Raw genomic sequence first — 18,105 nt, 5'->3', positions numbered from 1 at the left:
GAAAAAAAAAAGAATAAAATTAAGCTGATATAAAGATGAAGCACAATGTTCATGTTGTTTGAATTGATGATGTAACTCAATTAAGTTTTTGTTTGAGACAGCTTCCTAGCTGCTTTCTAAAAGCAACTTCCTAGTAAAAAAAAAAGCTCGTTATTGTTGTAGAAACAAAAAAGTCTCCATACTGTCCCAAACAAAGCCAAAATAATCAACCTCATGAGATTAGGAAGGTCTTTGAATCACTGAATCATTGATATATTATTGGAAAAACAGAATTATTTTAATAAGAAAATAAATTTATATCATTTAGGATGAGCAAATATGAAGTAAAAGTTTTTTTCTTTTTCTTAATGCAACAAACAGGCCAGTAAGATTTCCATTTAATAGAAACACTGGTAAGTTCTCAAAGAAGAAAATGAAACCTCTCAAAGACTAAATGAAATGATGAAAATATCTGAATTTGATTTCGTCACAGGGCATCAATTGCTATGTTAGAAGAAACAAATATCATTCTTATCAGTTAATAACATATTTGAGAAAACATATTAAAGGATAGTATTATGATGAAATAATATTTATTTAAAAAAAGGATAGTATTATGATGAAAAAGGAAGACAATGATTTTATACAATGATGTATTGTTTTTCAGAAGTATGGCAGATCGATTAAAAAGGATTTACACTAAGTTTCGGTCAACAAAACAACAACAAACAAACAAAGAAAAGCAGCACAAAAGCGAACCTCAGTAGCTGAAGCAGTTCATGCGCTAGTACGGTATAACAGGATGAAACCAGAAGCAAATCTGCACCACATTGGTATTATCATAAAGCTAGAAGAGGGCCGAGCTTGTTCTACGAAGCCTGTATTTTGGTTCTGGAGGGGGTACATAATGTAGTACCTTGTCCAATTCCTGCATTAAAGGGAATAAAAAGGTGGGAAGGTCATCTTGCCATTGTAATTCATTATTCAATCGCAGAATACAAAGACAGATTACGGTTTCGTTTGGGACGGCTTTTTTACTGTTTCTTAAAGTAGTTTTTTAATAAATTTTTATACTAAAAAGCTGCTTTAAGAAGCGGTAAGAAAATCATCTCAAACGAAGCCTAACTCTATAATACCCATGATGAACTAAAAGTATTATTTGGAACATTAGGCATACAAAATTTGGTGCCAGAAGGCTAATGTCAATCTGAATGAATCAGCCAAACTTTCATGTGAAGAAACATAAAAGGAAGATTTGATCACAAGCACCAGACTGATAGGCTTGCATTTTACGAAATAATAGCACATTGTACCACAAGGTTAAGAAGGAAAGCAGTCAGTTCATCCAAGAGTGCTATGCACATTCGAGTGTTTTTTGAAGCACAGACGTTTGCCTTTCGATTAAAACACAAGCATTAATTTCTTCTGGCTAATCCTTTTGCTTGGTTTTCTTTCTTCTATGTTAAATTTTCATATATATAAATTTTGGTGGAACCCATTCACAAACTGAACCATGGTGTAGTTGCCGTGGGCTTTAAACAACTTCTGCATAGGAGAATTGAGTTGAAATCCACCTTCATGAACTATTTGCGAGCTTAATCATGGACAAGAAAAACAATAACGAGCTACCAAACACAAAAAATAAGAAAAAGTAATGAACCCAACTCAAATAAAGCTTCATTTGTTTAAGTGGGTCTTGTTTAATACCCAACTCTAGCAAAAGTTCTTACAATTTTGACTTGCATTACTAAAATCATTCAACACAGACATACACACACATCTACATATATAATGTTCAACCTGTAACCCAGATTTCTCTGTTTTTTTTTCGTACATCTATTGACTTGTAATGTGTTTATGTTTTTCCTGTTATCTATCTAGTTTTAATATTTTATTTGAACAGGTCCTACTTCACAATTTCTGTAATATAATCAATTTTCACTATCTTTTTTAATTTTACTGACAAGAAACCTTAAAATTCTCATTTTTCACCCCACTCCACTTAGCTATGAACAAAGTTTTTATAGCCCGTTAATATAGCAAAATCTTTGCATTTTAGTTTTAAGAAATTTATACTCAAATAAAACTCAAATTTGATCAATACTGCTTATCTCATAGCACTTATGAAAAATTTATCAATTATTATAATCCTTAGCTTTAACTCACTAAGTTTGTTAGCATGGACAAATATCAAGTTAGACAAATCATACATATTTAGTGAGTGTTGTACATTTATTTGATTGTTCCTTTAAAATTTGTACTCATTTCCCTATTATGAATAGACAGATCATCAAATAAATGAAAGATATAGGAAGGAGCTTTCTCCTTTGACATAGCAACAAAGCAGGGTTTCTCTCTTACCCGTGCTTTACCCCTTTTTCCCTTCTCCCATTGATCACCCCACACTTGCTCCTCTTTCTCCCTTCCCCACAATCAATTGCATCCCACTTGTTTGCACTTGTTTGTGCTCAATCTCACCTACCACCACAGCTAAAAAACCCCTCCACCTACAACACAGGCAAAAACAACCCTGTCGCAGCTGATATTGTCCCTCGGGAAGAAACACTTCTTGCAACAATAATTCATGCCTTATTTACCCTAGATATGACAGCTTAACTTACCTTTTTTTTTCTTTACATGATAGCTTTCACCATGAATTCCATTCCTTTCCCAGAGATAAAACTCTGATCACTTATTGATACATCTAGCAAGCTCAATGATACTATCTTGTGTGGTTAAGAGATTTCCATTTTCTCGTGAAATCTCATAAGAAACTCAACCATCTCAACTCCCCACTACCCGAAGAGATAGACGATGCCAAACACATCAAATGAGAAGCTTCAGACAATATTGTTCTCACAAGGATGCTCAAAAACTTTTAACCCACTATTGCATGATCTGCATCTATCATCTTGATTCAAGTAACAACCAAAAGAGATATAAGACTTTCATCATTTCATCTACTTCAGGACAATACTCCAAGGCATAATATTTTAAGATCAATCAAGAACATATCAAGATCTCTTTTTTGTTCATTATAATTTTCCATTAACTTCAACACAAAAGTCTGCACTATAATAGACATCTTGCTCTAGCACTAAATTGTTAGTCTGATATCAATGTCATTTTTTAAATGTATGAGTAAAAACTCAAAATAATCACTATTGAAAAATGTCCAATTTATTCCCAGAAATTCGCATTGCTCCAATTTAAAACCTCAACTATTAAAAATTGAGCCAAATTAATCCCAAAGTCTCAAGTACAAGTTAAAGTTAACTTCAAAGTTAAATATGAAGGATATTTTATAAACTACAAGTGGATATGAGATCATATTGTTTATATTGCTCAGTTTTATCATTTAAAAAATAAAGAAATCCTAAATCTACGAGATCTCAAATTTCAGCCAAATTCAAGATGCCCAAACCCTAGGAAAATCTACTATTTAATGCATACAAATCAAAAGGAAATCCCTAAACAGTCCCTACATTCAAATTTCCCTCTCAAAACGCTAAAAAACGCTTCCTAAAATGATCTCTTCGGCTGGTCGGGCCGCTCGATCTCCGCAGGAGGCGGAGATCACGCGACATTTCGCGTCTGAGCCGGTCCCGTGCGGACCGGCTGGACCGGTCCAGTGGACCGGTCTAACACGTTCCTTCCTGTCGGATTCGAAGTCACACCTCACTGTTCTTCTGTAGGATTGAAAGTAACAACGAGAGCTTGCTCGTTGTGAAGGTACTTCCTTTATCCAAACAGCCCCGCAGGGTGTCTCGCTTGCGACGTGTCGTCTTTCTCGCAGCCGCACATGAATCCATAATGTGAATCGAAGCATGCCACAGTACGTCTCGCTCACGGCCTGCTCGCTCATGTCGCCCTAACCCGCTCACGTCTCCTTGTTCACAGCTTCTCCCTGGCACAATTCGATCTCTAGGACTTATAGCGGGAAGGCAAGCATGTAATAAGTAATTTTACCTAAATGCCCAGAAAGAAGCGACGCTCCCTAGCTTTTTCCAATAATTTAAACACCAAATTTAACCCAGGGACCGACTTGAATAGTTTTTAATAGTTGAGAGACCAAATTAGGACAATATGAAACTCTAGAACTAATTTGAGCATTTATCAATAGTCGGGGGACTATTTCGAACTTTTATTCTAAATTTATTTATGTTGAGACTTCTCTAATTTTTATAAGAAGACCCTATTTATTATGGGCTTATTCAACTACCAGCTTCTCAGACTTTCATTTTTGTGGATCCTATGGCTGACAGAACCTTCGATTGCAGAATTGTAAAGCTTCCTTCCAATGCTTTAGCCCAAAGTTCAATGTTCCTTGTGACTGTAGTTCAAGTGTTCCTTGAGCTCATGAGTTTTATAAATAAAACTTTTAAGACAAGTAAGAAAACACTCATATTGCTTAATTAAAATATTCTTATAGATATGAAAATTTTTTATTCAACTTTCAAGATTCTAATCATTGATCAAGTATGAAACTTCGTGCATTTTAGAGGAGGTGATCTCATGTTAAATATAAGATTTTTGTGTGTGTGGGCGAACATACGTGTATAATTCTCTTTTCTTATTATTATTGATTAAAAGTGGAAGATGAGCGGATTGAGAAAGAGCGTGAGAGGCCCAACATGCAATGATTCATTGATATCTCTTTTAGAAAATTTAAACTATGCCTAGATATATTGGAAGAAATCAACTTAAACATTCATTAAAGCAAATAATTTCAAAACATAGAGAACTAACGTATTAGCATTTTCCTTCACAATCTTTAGCTTTGGTTTGGGCACTCGTTGCGACTACTTTTCTTGTCTTCCTTGCGCTTCTCCTTGGGTGGCTTCTCATGGAAATTTTTAAGTATACAATTTAGAGTATCATGAAGTTTAAAATTTTTCCTAGAGGTATGTTAAAAATAAAAAAAATAAAAAAACTTCAATGCCTTGATAAAATTTATTTGGATGTGCAAATTATTTTTATCCCTTCATTCAAGTGTAAGGATTAGCAATCGATGACTACTTATCTTCCTCCTCCATTCTTGCTAGCTTGAAATTTCGATAACTAAATAACTAAGTACACGACTTTCATGATCATTAATTCTCTCATCATTATTTCTACTAAAAGTCCAAAAATCTTTTCATCTAATAAGATTTTCTTTTACTTTTTAGCTTTCATCAAAAATACTAAAACAATCAGTTAGGATCATATTGTTTTCAATAAAAGTTTGCTTGTTGTATTAGTTGATTGCATATAAATTATAGAGTAAGATTCCAAAATATCATAGATCAATTGTTCCAATACCCTCCCATAATTTGATTGTCTGATTCATAAGTTTGAGCCCCAAAATTTAGTATAATCATGAACATCTCCTTTATCATTTAATATTGATACTACAACAATTCTTTTCAGATTATTTGGTATCCCTTTAGTGCTGACCTCCATATATGTGTCATGATCAATGCAAGCAAATGGGAGGACGATCAATAATTGTTGGCGGGCCTGACGTTGTCGAAACCACTCAAACTTCACCTGAGTGTGAAATGGACTGCATTAATGCATTTAGAATGTAAAATTTGCCAGATAGAAACCGCTCGCATGAAAATCGGCTCAACCAAGTGACAAAAGTGACAGTTAGTAGGTGCTACATTATGCAAAACTCTCCAAACGACTTCTAACCGCCAAACGAATTGTGCTGATAAAATCAGAGCATTGAATTTATCAAAGGGGAACCCCTCGTAACCGAATCAAGCAAAGATGATAAAAATTGACGGACTACAAACGCTACGTTATACAATATTGCCCAAATGTCGTCTATTCACAAAACAGACTTTGTCGTTGAGTCTGTAACGTCGAAAATACTCATAAAAGATAGGGGTGTCAAAATGGGTTTTTGAACCAGTTTCAGGGCCAAATCGAAACTGACCCACATTCAACTAATCCAAACCAAACCCGACCCAATTAGGCAAACGGGCCAGGAAATCAGACCCGAACCAGACCCGCCAAGTTTCCGGGTTGACCTAACTCAACCCATAAATCGGGGTTCCGAACAGAGAGGGTGCGAGGTGTGTGACACGCAGGAGTGAGCTGCGTGACGTGAGAATGAGTTCGAGCTGCGTGACGTAAGAATGAGTGCGAGCTGCGTGACGTGAGAATGAGTGCGAGCTGCGTGACGTGAAGTGCAACTACCAGGTGCGCGTGCGAGCGCGGCTAACGGCCTGCGACCGGGCGGGATGGAGCACTTGTGCTTGTGCGAAAAGCGCGGTTGGGTGCGATGTGGGCACGGTGCGAGTATGGTTTGCGAGTGTGAGCGGTCGCGAGTGCTGGATGTGGCGTGAGCGTGGTTAAGTGTGAGGTGCGAGTGTTGTGTGGGGTGTAGAATCGAGAAGAGAACAACCAGTCATCACCAACCCAAGTTGTATTCAGGACACCATAGGGTTTTTGAGTCAACTCAAATCCAACCTGATTTTTGAAATGGATCAGAATCTTGAACCTAAATGTATGGCAAATGGGTTAACTCGAATCTAGAATATTCCAGATGGGATCCAGATTGGGTTTCAGGTCGGGTCAAATATTGACACCCCTAATAAAAGACTATAATATTGCCTATGTCATTGAACAAACAAAAATGATGAAATGCACGAGATGACGACACATAAATTGAGAGGTACGAAATACAAAAAATTAGGCGAGGGGACAATTCACACTTTTTTATCCATTTATATATTTATTGATTCAAACTTTATTATTATTATTATATATATATATATATAATTAAAAAAAATCAAATATCCTAGTCCATTCTATCCTATCAGCCGTTTCAGCTTATCACCGCCCAACTTATGAGCAAATTTTATCCATAGCCACTTAATCTAGTGTTGGGAATAATAAAGAAAAGAAAGAAGTTATATTAAAATGCAGGCATGTGAACTTCCCTCTCACTCATTTGAAATAAGTAGTTGCTCTCGTCCCCTCTCCACTCTCGTTCCACAATACCGACATACGCACCCCTTCTCCCTTTTCCTACTCCCTCATCCGACTTCCCCTTGCATTCTCCACTCATATCCTTCAGTCGAACTCCCCAGCTCGGTTCCAACACAACAGCCAACATCTACTATAACCCTCTCCACTTACCTGCATAAGCCGCAACCTCCACCTCTGCTCTTCACCTAAGAGATCCCACACACGAGCAAATATCAGTCGCAACTACGGGTGTCAATTCAGTTCGGGTCGGACCCGGAATTGACCCGGCACTGTTCGGGTCAACCCGAACCCGACCCGTTTTTAAAAACGGGTCAGGTTTCCGGACCCGAACCCGTCCCGATTCGGATCCGGGTCAACCCGACCCGACACAAATGACCCGAAGTTGACCTAAAATTACTAATTTTCTGGTCAAAAATTGGTTCAATATTCGATTTTCGGGTCAAAAACGGGTCAATCTCGGGTTTTCGGGTCAAATATGAGTTTTCGTGTCACTTTCGGGTCAATTTAGGGTTGTCGGGTCAACCCGAACCCGACCCGATTTTTAAAACTGGTTGATTTGCTCAACCCGACCCGTTTCGGGTTTGGGTTGACCCGAACCCGGATTTTTCCGGGTCGGTTCGGGTTGTGTTTCGTGTCGTGTCAAAAATTGACACCCCTAGTCGCAACTCCTTTCTCAAACACTTGTCCAGCTCCCACTCTAGCCAACCCTGCAACAACCCTCATCTCATCTCCTTCTCTCTATTCGCATAGAGCCAGCACTCAACCACTCTCTTACCCTCACTCAACATCCCATCACCCCCTCTTCCCTAGCCCAAACACCCCACTGCCAACAATTCCAACTGTCGGGCTCATCCCACTACAGGAGCCCCCATCCTTGGTCCTCCCAACTCCAACATTTCCTCCACTTCACCGATGCACGTTACCCATCCAACCTATTGCTCCCTCCAACAGAAATCCTTCCCAAGTGTTACTCCTCTTCCTCCCTTAACTCCCACGTGCAAACCCATCCAAATCAACCTACAACAGCTCCCTCTTCAAACAGAGAGCAACTTATGTTACTCTCTCTTCATCTCTCTAACAAAGAGAGTCGCCATCTCTCTTATATTCTCTCTCTAACAGAGAGAAGTTTCACTTCTCTATTATTAGTATTAGTATTGTTATTAGTATTAATATTATTATTAGTGTTGAAGAAAGAGAGAGAAAATAGTAAAAAAAAGGAAAGAAAGAAAAATAAAAGAGTGTCCCCTTGTTATCATCCTCTTGTCGCCGTCGCTTGCGCATGTATAATTTCAAAAAACCCCAAATAAGCACTCATCCGCTTCTAATAAGCGTTGCCAGAAAAACTGCAAATCTAAGTATCTGTCTGCTTCTAATAAGCATGACGAGGAAATTTGCCTTTTGCTCGTGTAGGTAATGAAGACCTCACACGCTTCTGATAAGCATGTTGGGGAAAAAGACCTTCGGCCGCAATGTCAACCGACACCGACGATCTCGCTTAAGCGGGCGGGCCTTAGCTCTCCCAAAATTTCCCCTAAATGGGGGAGAAGCCGGGAGGCTGCCGAAACTCAGATTGAGCATTTATCCGAGCATTTACAGGGAATCGAGCCTAAGTTAACAATTAAAAAAAATGTAATTTAAAAGAAATTTATAAAATTAAAAGGCATAAATAGGGGGACTTTTACTTGAAATTGGCAGCTTAAGAACAAGAACAAGGGACTTCTAACATGCTGCCTATGGGTAGGAAGAGAGGATTGTAATATGAATGTAATAGCATGTCTACGGGCAAGAGCAGTAGGCTTTTGATGAAAATATCAATCTAGCAAGACAACAACAAAGGACTTCTAATGCATATAGCAACCCGCCTATAGGCAATAACAAGCAATTTCAAATGATCACTACTTGCCAACAAGCAGTATTAGAAAAGTTGTAAAAAATACAGCAACCCACTTACGAGCAATAACACGAGACCTTTAATGGATACTACAACTTGCCTACAGGCAATAACAGAAGACTTGTGTAGTGTTCACATCAATTAGTCTAAAGGCATGAGTAGAGAACATGCAATGCATAATAGTCTACCTATGGGTGACAGCAATGAACATGCAATGAATGTAACAATTTGCCTATGTTCAATACAGGGAAGTTGTAATGAACATCATGCTTATGGGCAATAACAGGAGACTTTTAGTACACGCTACAAATCAGCTATGAGCAAAAGCGGGGAATTTGTAGTAAACACTACAATTTACATGTGGGTAGGAGTAAGGAATTCGGAATGCACATAATTAGCCTTAAAGGCGAGAATAAGGAGCTCATATCGAGCAAATTAGCCTGCCTACAGCGACAATAGGGGATTCGTATCAAACAATGTTGTTCACTTACAAGGAAGAGCACGATCTTCCAGTGTTTATTGAACAAACATCCCCTCGAACTATGTTAAATGATATAATAACATGAAGTAAGAAAATAAATTGAATATCTCTCTTACATACAACAATTGAAATCTAATTTGCATTCAACAAATGTCACCGGATCCGCAATATTTATACAAGCAGACAGAAGACATAACTTTAAAACTTTGAAATGAAATTATGTGCGCACTCTAACAATAATTACGTAAATAATAATATTTAAATATTTTAAAGTCCTTATGCTTTAAAATGCAATTTTTTAAGCCTAAGAATGTTACTTCAAGCATGCCACCGCTAAAGAAGTGTGCAACAATTTCGGAAAAAATGTGACAGTCCCAAGAAATATGCTAACTCCTCAAGAAGCATGTCACTGTCGCGAGAAGTGTGCAATAAATCAACAAAAAATGTCTTGAGAAGCGTGTTGAGACATTGAAAGGCATGCAAACAAATTAAAATGTGCAAATATGTTATGCAAATACATCAAAATATGTGCAAGTGCATGCATCACATGAACGCATAAAAAAGCGTACACATTAATTTAAAAAAGAAGATTTTAATTCCTTGCATGTGCTCCAACAAGCGTTCTAAATTTACAAATGTCAATGTTTAAGAATACTACGCGGGATAAAAAGCACGCTAATTTAAAATCTTATTTTCAAAATAATTACATGCATGTGCTTTTACCATTGCATGTAACTCAATCTACAGGTTTGAGAATGTTGTGCAGGTTAAATTCCAAGTCTAATCCTTCTCCTTGAAAAGTCTAAAGTCTACATGACTTTGATTAACAAGTGAATGCCTAATTGCAAATTCACAATGGGGCTTTCTTCTAAAGTTCACATTAAGCCTTTAAAGGCTCTTTAAAAGAAACTTATAAAAAATATAAGCTCTTGATTCCTATCGTTCACACTATCATCAATTGTTCAACCTGATCCTCTGCTAGCAAGCAAAGATGGTTGACAAGGTTCACATAAATAATTATTTAAAACTCCTCGATAAGGTCATGTTGAAAGCTAATCTCAACCGAAGAGAACTCTACCTTTTAAATGCCTCTAAATTCCTACAAAATACAAACATTTTTCAAATGACTTTAACATCACCTCGGGGTGATGGCCTTGTTGAATGTAAATATTAATTGGAGGAGTTAATTTCAAAATTTCATTAAAACTCTTAAGCTCATACCGATGATGACCGTGTTGAAAGTAAATATCAACTGGAGAGGTCAATTCTCAAAGTTTATTAAGATTTCAAATCATTGAATCAACTACAATTCTAAAATTTAAATAAAAATTTAATCATTCATAACTCAAAGCAAAATTCATCCACCCTCTGTAACTGTTTGGCGAGGGCAATGAACTCAAGGATAACTCTAGCTCAAGAGCAAATGTCCAATCAAGAAAATCACTAAAATTCATTCTCAAATAATTTTTTGCTATTAAGGATGTGACATTGATGTAGCCGACCCCACGTAGTGGGATAAAGGCTTGATGTTGTTGTTGTTGTTGTTGTAAGGATGTGACATTGATCCTTTAATTAGTGGCTTAGCTAAACAGCTCTACAGAACCCGTAGATTGGCCAGATGACTGTATGTGATAAACGATTATGACTGATCCTCTTATCAATGGCTTGGCTAGACGGATCAACAAAGAACTTGTGGTTTGGCTAGAACGATTCCACATGGTAAATGATTATGATCGCAGTTTTCTGACCTAGTAACTTGGTTGAACGACTCCACTATATTGCAGTCACGGCTAAAAACCCGTATGTTCCCCAATGGCTAATGACATTGAGTAATGAATTATAGTGTATAGTCGATAGAGTATAAAACCCTCTATTAGCTAAAGTTGACTTGAATTTGTCCCTTACACAATCATTAAACCCATATCTACAAGGTACCCTTATATGAAGCAACCGATGGTTGCCGATAAAGATTATTCGGTCAGGTTGGGTCGACTACCTCCTCTGACTAAGTAGACTACGGATCATGATGACCGAGGACAATGGAACTATGAGATCTTGATCGGGTTCATTTCCCCTATCATTCGCTTAAAGTGCAAGTAGCAAATTTATAATTCTAAATTCTAAATATGTTGCTATTATATTCTAGATACTAAGTATTTGTTTAACGACTATCCTTAATCGAAAGTGTTCTCTCGTTATCGAGAGGAATAATTAACTATAGGGGCTTGCACTTATAGGAAACTAGAATTCAATATTTTAAAATCCTTACTAAGAGAGTAAAATCTCCATGTAGCATATTGCCTCTATCTAATCTGCCTTCCAAAAATATATAGGGGCTATTTGGTTGCCTGAAAAATGAAATAAGTGTAAAAATAATGCGAAGTAAAAAAGAATACTTTGGAACTATTTGGATGAGTGAAAATGGAACGCAGGACTTTACATTTTTTTGTTTGGTTTGAAGTAAAGTGAATGCTATGTAAATTGTAAGAAGGTTGTGACCGGGATGGCCAGTAGCCGATGGTGAGAGATCAAAGTGTGCTTAAAAAAAGGGTGAGGGTTCAAATAATTTACACTAATGGTATTGTGCTATTATATTACTTCAGATTAGAAGTGTAGCCCAATATTTGCATGCGCTTAAGGTGGCTAAATATGAAACTTCTGCATTACAACACTCTTTATAATAATACATATAATTTAACAAGGGCGACCATCATCATGTTCATTGTACTTTGACAAATTCTGCCCAAATAATAAATACACTACAACAACGATATTACACCATTGTATACATTAAACCTAAAACATTTGTCTAAGTGATTATTGATAAAAAAAATCAAAAGTACAGCATTGTCAAAAGATTATGGAATGGTTGGAAGGATTAATCTGGAACTTAAAGGATCATTAGTTCTTTCCCTGTAAATACCACCAATTATAAGCCAGCTAGAAATTTCAGGATTCTCACCACAATCTTGATTTATTGTGGGATGATCGATTGATCGTCCAAATAATCTAAAGTAAAATTTCAGAGTTTGTTGTAAGTACTAAAAAGAACAAAAGGATAGCCAGTACACTTTACTTGAGCGATTCACATATCTCCTAGCCAACTAGAAGATCACACTTGTTATGTCTAAAATTTATAGAAAGATCACTATAATTTTCCAAAATTATGAAATATCAAACCAAAATTACAAGAATGCCCCTTAAGCACAAAAATCTTAAAAAAAACAGAGAAAAGTACACCAATAACTGTAAGCCATTTCTAAAAGATTCCAACTTGGCTTAAGTGCATAAGGAGGGGCCGGCTATTTTGCGGCATTGACAACTACGGGTCCAGGTTGGACCGATTCAGCCGGCCCCTCCTGGACCGGCCTAACATTTAGCAAGTGAAAAAAATGAAATAATTGTATGAAACAAATTATATGAACCTCCTCTTTTCCAATGGCTCCTATTAAGTGTTGCATGAGGTAAATAAATTTGAACAGAACTGCTAAAATAGAGGCATACCAAATACATGGAGTTTCTAATAATGAAGGATCTAGATATAGGTTGATGAACATAGCTGCTACAAATGAGCTACAATGATATTTTAACTAAGGGCACAAATAAGATGATTGGGAAATAGAAATCAAAGTCATGGGAGATAATGATAAACAAAAACATACTAATAGATATAAAATGAATAAAGAAGGATTAGAGAGAAAGGCTACACAGCATATTTTTATTAATTAATCTTTTTTACATATTAAACATCAAACAAATTATTTAAAAAACCATACCAACACCTCTCTGGCCATGATATTCAGACTTGTAAACAAATAATATAAAACCTTGAGAAAAGACAGTAATAATCGCATATCCATGTCATCAAATTCTATTCATCCAAATCAGAAAAAACCTATAATGCACAGACACGAACACGGCGACACGGATACGACACGAAACGGACATTGGACATGCCAGTTATTGAAAATATAAGACACAGACACGGGTTGAACACGGTATTATAGTTTTTATTTTTAAAAAATAATGTATAAAATTTAAATAAGTATAATTTTAAAAATAATTTTAAAATAATAAGTCATTTAACTAGAATTTGTGCTTAAAATGATTAGTATTAGGATGTCGAGAGTCAGACGTCAATGTCGTTTATCAGTCACAGAAAGAGGAGATGAAAATACCTTCACTGCCAAAAAGAAATGAAAATGAGAATATTCGATGATTGCGTATTAAGTGCGGATGTTGATTTGGTGTTGTGGATAGGAAATAAGAAATTTAGTTTAAATCACGCCAAATACAATAAATTATATTTAAAAAAAATCATAAAATATTTAAGATGCGCGTGTCTGACACGCGTGTCCAATTTGTATTTAATATTTTTTAATTGGACACGTTTTCGGCGTGTCCAAAACGTGTTGGAGGAGTGTCGGACGAGTGTCGTGTCGGATACGATGTCAGACACTGCACGCCTCTTTGAGGAGAAGTGTCGGTGCATCATAAGAAAAAACTCTACCATAATTTAGACATATAATATGAAGTATATGGAATGCTCCAACTTTAAGCCCTTACTCTCCCTCTATTCTTTTTCATTGTCTTTGACATTTCTAAAGCCCTGCACGCCATCTATTCTTGCCTGCCTTGGCATAGATCAGGTGCTCCGAGAACCCTAGATGGTCTTGGCGACTATTGAACTACCATGCATGTTTATCTTGAGGAGAACAGAATAGGTTTGACTCACATCATGTTACCCCCTTCATAAAGGGTGGTAAAAAATGCTTTGATGAAATTTTGAAGAAATTCCAAAGTTAAACACCAAGTTACCTTGCACAAAGGTTACTCACCAATTCTATCAAACAGCCAAGAATGCACTGGACTTGAGTATCACGCCTTTGGCAAAGTACATGAACAAAAAGAATGGCAAAATCAACTAAAGAATCAAACAAAATACCATTAAAGAACTCTTTGGTGCTGAGAACAAACATCTCCCATGTTATTGAATCTCACAAATCCAAGTGGAGTTTAGTAGGATCAGGAATGAATCTCTCAACGAAAAAAAAAAGGGATAAAACAAGGTATGAACTCTAAGGCTTTCCATCCAATGTCAATGAAAAGACTGACAATCTCGGTTCATCATTGGATGATCGTCAAGAATGTCTGAATGATCTAAAGTCAACTTTTGAAGTCTAATGTAAGGCAAAAAAGAACAAAATGATGTCAAGTGCATTGTAGATGAGCAATTCTCACTCCCGCCAACTAGAAGATAACAAATGGAAGGTCTAAAAATTTGTAGAAAAATCTCCTTAATTTTTAGAATTATGAAACTATCAAACCAAAATTACAAGCCATTGGCACCATTTTAAGCACAAAAATTTTTAAAAAAATCACAGCAAATTGCACCAATAAGTCTAAGTCATTTCCAAAGCCAATCAAACTCGGTTTATAAGTGCAAAATCTACATTCTTTTTCATTTGCAAAAATTAAAAAAAATTTAATGTTGGTTGAAATTACTTGCTACAGATTTTGGTGAGGACTTGCTTCGAAACCTTACTGTATAATTAAAGTAAACGTAAGTAGCTATTATAAAGTTTACCTTTAACATTTAGTCCCAACTAAATATAGCACATAAAGCATTTAATTCACCAATTGTTTCTTTAACCCATTTACAGTGATTGATCAATAAAATAATCTATATAAAACAACAAAATCCATACACATTTAGCTTCAGTAGCAGGTGCCACATCATAGGCTGAATTAGATTCATTCATATAACTAAACTACTTGATGCCCAAGTAAGCATCAAATATATCAAAACTTGCCTAAGTTATTTGGTTTACACAAAACACAAATTATTTGATAGTTTTAAATAATCATAACCTAGCTTGGACTTCTTTATCATGAACAAAAACTCAACTGAATCATAGAATAAGGTGCAAGCAATTAATGTAAACTGAAATACATTCAAAATTGACAACTAGTCTGAAATATCTTAAGCATATAATGGTTAACTTGTTCTTCGCCTGCATGCCTTATTTCTTTCTTGCAAACTGCTATGGCCCAAAGCTTTAGCATGTCCAAAGTAAGCTAGCCAATGCTAATAACCTAATGAACTTAGCAAGTGAGGCAACTTATATATAATTGTATGAAAAAATATATATATGAACATCCTCATTTTCCAATTGTTTATAATCGTTGCTCATTTGAATAAAAAAGAAAAAAAAATGATAGAGGCATGTGTAAAAAATGGTATAGTCACCTTCTGCTTCTTAAGCCTTTTGTTCTCCTCTTCCAATCGTGAAACCTTGTTCTCAAGCTCATTAGTATAAGCCTGACAGTAAACAAAATATAAGCCAAGTTTGTTCTATCATTGAATACCATTAAAATTTGCAGCAGGAAGAACAGACCTTAAATCATAAAAGAATTTACCCATAGGAAATGCATATATAAATCGAAAAACAAAACTTGAAAAAAATTCACCTGCTTCCTAGCCCTTGATCGGGCAGCCGATTCTCGGTTTTTAATCATCCTTTTCTGTCTCCTATCCACCAGCTTATCAGCCATGTCCCCCGAAACTGCTCGTTTACGCCCCGTCATATGCGAATCAGAAAGAGTCCCTATAGTCGTAGATCGGCTCTGCATGTAAGTATCCATTACATTCTGCTGCGCCTGCTGCTGATCAATACCTGGCATATGGTGATACTGATGCAACCAATGTGCACCATGAGCATAATCCTGAACACCTTCCATCTGATTAGTGATTACCATACCACCTACATTCATGTCCTTATGCTTAACAACAGAACCCTCTGCAACTACACCTGCCTTAACCAGAAAATCCTCCAATGTCATCTCCCCAAAAGTTGGCTGTCTCTCTTGTCCATGTCCCACCTTTCGATCCTCATTGCTAGGACCTTTCTTCCGCCGCCCTTGTTGAATGTCCCTCCACACGTCATCCACTGTTTTCTTGCTCAGAGAATGCGGCATAGTGATACTACCCTGACGTTGGAGGCCAGAGCTAGAAGCATACTGAGAGAAACCCTCAATGTCCATTCCTTGGCCTTGATTTGCCTCCCCAGGGAATACGCTCTTGAGGAGCTCATCAAGGTTCATACTATGTAAGGGCTCACCCAGCTGACTTTGGACTTCATTGAGGGTGAGTCCATAGAGGGATCCTTGCCTGGACAAGCTCTGAATCTGTGGTCGCTGCATGCCGTCACCATTGCCACCACCACCCGTAGCCGCTATTGTTTGAGTACCCATCAACCAATCTTCTCTAGTTAAATCAAAACACTCATAGTTCCTGTCTCATAACCCACATGCAAATTGCAGGAAACCCTATATGCATAAGATAAGAACAGCCCTTTTCCTTGCTTTGATTCAGTGGACAAACTAGATCAAAGAAAGACTTACAGTAGCCTCATACCAGAATAAATTGAATAGCCTAGCGGTCTCTTTGGAAAATAGCTCTGACTTTCCCTCCGCCAGAAAGAGAAAACGAGGAAAAAAGCTGCAAAAGGGCCGAAAGCTCCCACAAACTCCACTCCAGCAAAATTAACGAAACCTTAAAATCACCTCCGAGCAATCAAGAGCAAATCCGAAAGAATCTCCGATCGAAGAACTCAAGGTACAGTGACTGCAAATCTAAGAAATCGGGAGTGGAGATAGCCAAAACTTAAATTCAACACATAATATTCCAGAAGGTTCATAAAAGGAGATTTACAAGGAAATCCATCAGTCAAAATCGCATTTTGAAGAACCACAACCCTGAAATAAAGGATCTTTCATCAATCAAACCTTCTAATCCTGGATTGCCGCCCCTTTTTCTAACACAGTTTCACCGCGCCGAGTCAAAGAAGCAAAAATATCAAAATAAATAACGAGAAATCGCTCAGCTGCAAGCCTGCAACGTGGATCTTCAAATCAATGAGCGTCAACGCCGATCTGTATCTCCAATATCTCGCGCCCGAAAATCAAGAAATCTAAAAATTAGGAGTAGGACAAGTGACGCAGCGAGGAGTCGAGAAGCGCGGTGCCGGCTCTAGAAAGTAAAAGGCGCTATTTGTATGACATTGAACATGGTGACCGATAGTTCTGAACTGGTTAAGAGAGAAATTGGAGAGGAATCTCTCTGTTTAGCGCCTCTATTCACTCGTGCCTACAAAATTGTGAGCTTGTAATAGTAGTCAAATTGAAGTAGTAAATAATTAGAAGCGCTTTATTGTCATAACTTGGAACAAATATGGATAATTTGTCCTATTTTGTATGACAGCCCCTTGAAAAAATATTATGGGGATGGTATTGAAACAACAAACGGTGAACAGTTCCACTCTAGAATTTTGATGTTTATCTTTTTTGGAAAGGGAATTTTTTAATTAAGCATGCTAAATACTACAATTGTTAAATCAATTTCGTTAAAACTACGTTTATTATAGCTTTTAAATTGGGCTGCAAACGAATCGAACCGAGCCGAGTATGTGAGTGTTCATGTTTGAGTTCGTTTATTATTAGCTTGTTCAAGTTTGGTTCATGTTTGATTTGAGCTTAATTATTTGTGTTCATGTTTTGTTCGTTTAAATTAATGATGTTCATATTTGGTTCATGTTCAGTTCGTTTAGTACTTATCAAGTTTTAAACAAACAAGCCTTAACGACTTATGTTCACGATCAAATTTAGTGAATTTTTTTATACTATGAAACAAGCACATTCATGAACAAATCTAATAAGTATTCTTGAGCTATCAAATTAGCAAGATCATGAATATATACATAACTAGTACTTT

At 36.7% G+C, this 18,105-nt stretch overlaps 1 protein-coding gene across 1 annotated transcript; it reads right to left on the bottom strand.

Annotated features, from left to right (window-relative positions):
• Nucleotides 1–555: 555 nt before the first annotated feature.
• Nucleotides 556–17,509, bottom strand: LOC110098225 (ABSCISIC ACID-INSENSITIVE 5-like protein 2). The gene is made up of 3 exons (XM_020824971.2): nt 15,804–17,509; nt 15,583–15,654; nt 556–907 (listed from the first exon to the last, which is right to left on the bottom strand). Exons 1-3 carry the CDS (start codon nt 16,584–16,586, stop codon nt 827–829), a joined length of 936 nt encoding a protein of 311 aa, XP_020680630.1. The 5' UTR covers nt 16,587–17,509; the 3' UTR covers nt 556–826.
• Between the last annotated feature and the right edge of the window lie 596 nt (nt 17,510–18,105).

The sequence above is a fragment of the Dendrobium catenatum genome, unplaced genomic scaffold, assembly GCF_001605985.2.
Source record: "Dendrobium catenatum unplaced genomic scaffold, ASM160598v2 fragScaff_scaffold_377, whole genome shotgun sequence".
Classification (NCBI taxonomy): domain Eukaryota; kingdom Viridiplantae; phylum Streptophyta; class Magnoliopsida; order Asparagales; family Orchidaceae; genus Dendrobium; species Dendrobium catenatum.
This window is presented reverse-complemented; position numbering and strand designations above follow the sequence as displayed.

Excerpts from the sequence above, each read along its gene's own strand:
- LOC110098225 (XM_020824971.2), bottom strand. The coding sequence starts at position 16,586 with ATGGGTACTCAAACAATAGCGGCTACGGGTGGTGGTGGCAATGGTGAC. Across the intron at positions 15,655-15,803 it reads GATCAAGGGCTAGGAAGCAG|GCTTATACTAATGAGCTTGA; the intron begins GTGAATTTTTTT and ends GTTTACTGTCAG. Across the intron at positions 908-15,582 it reads AAAGGCTTAAGAAGCAGAAG|GAATTGGACAAGGTACTACA; the intron begins GTGACTATACCA and ends CCTTTAATGCAG.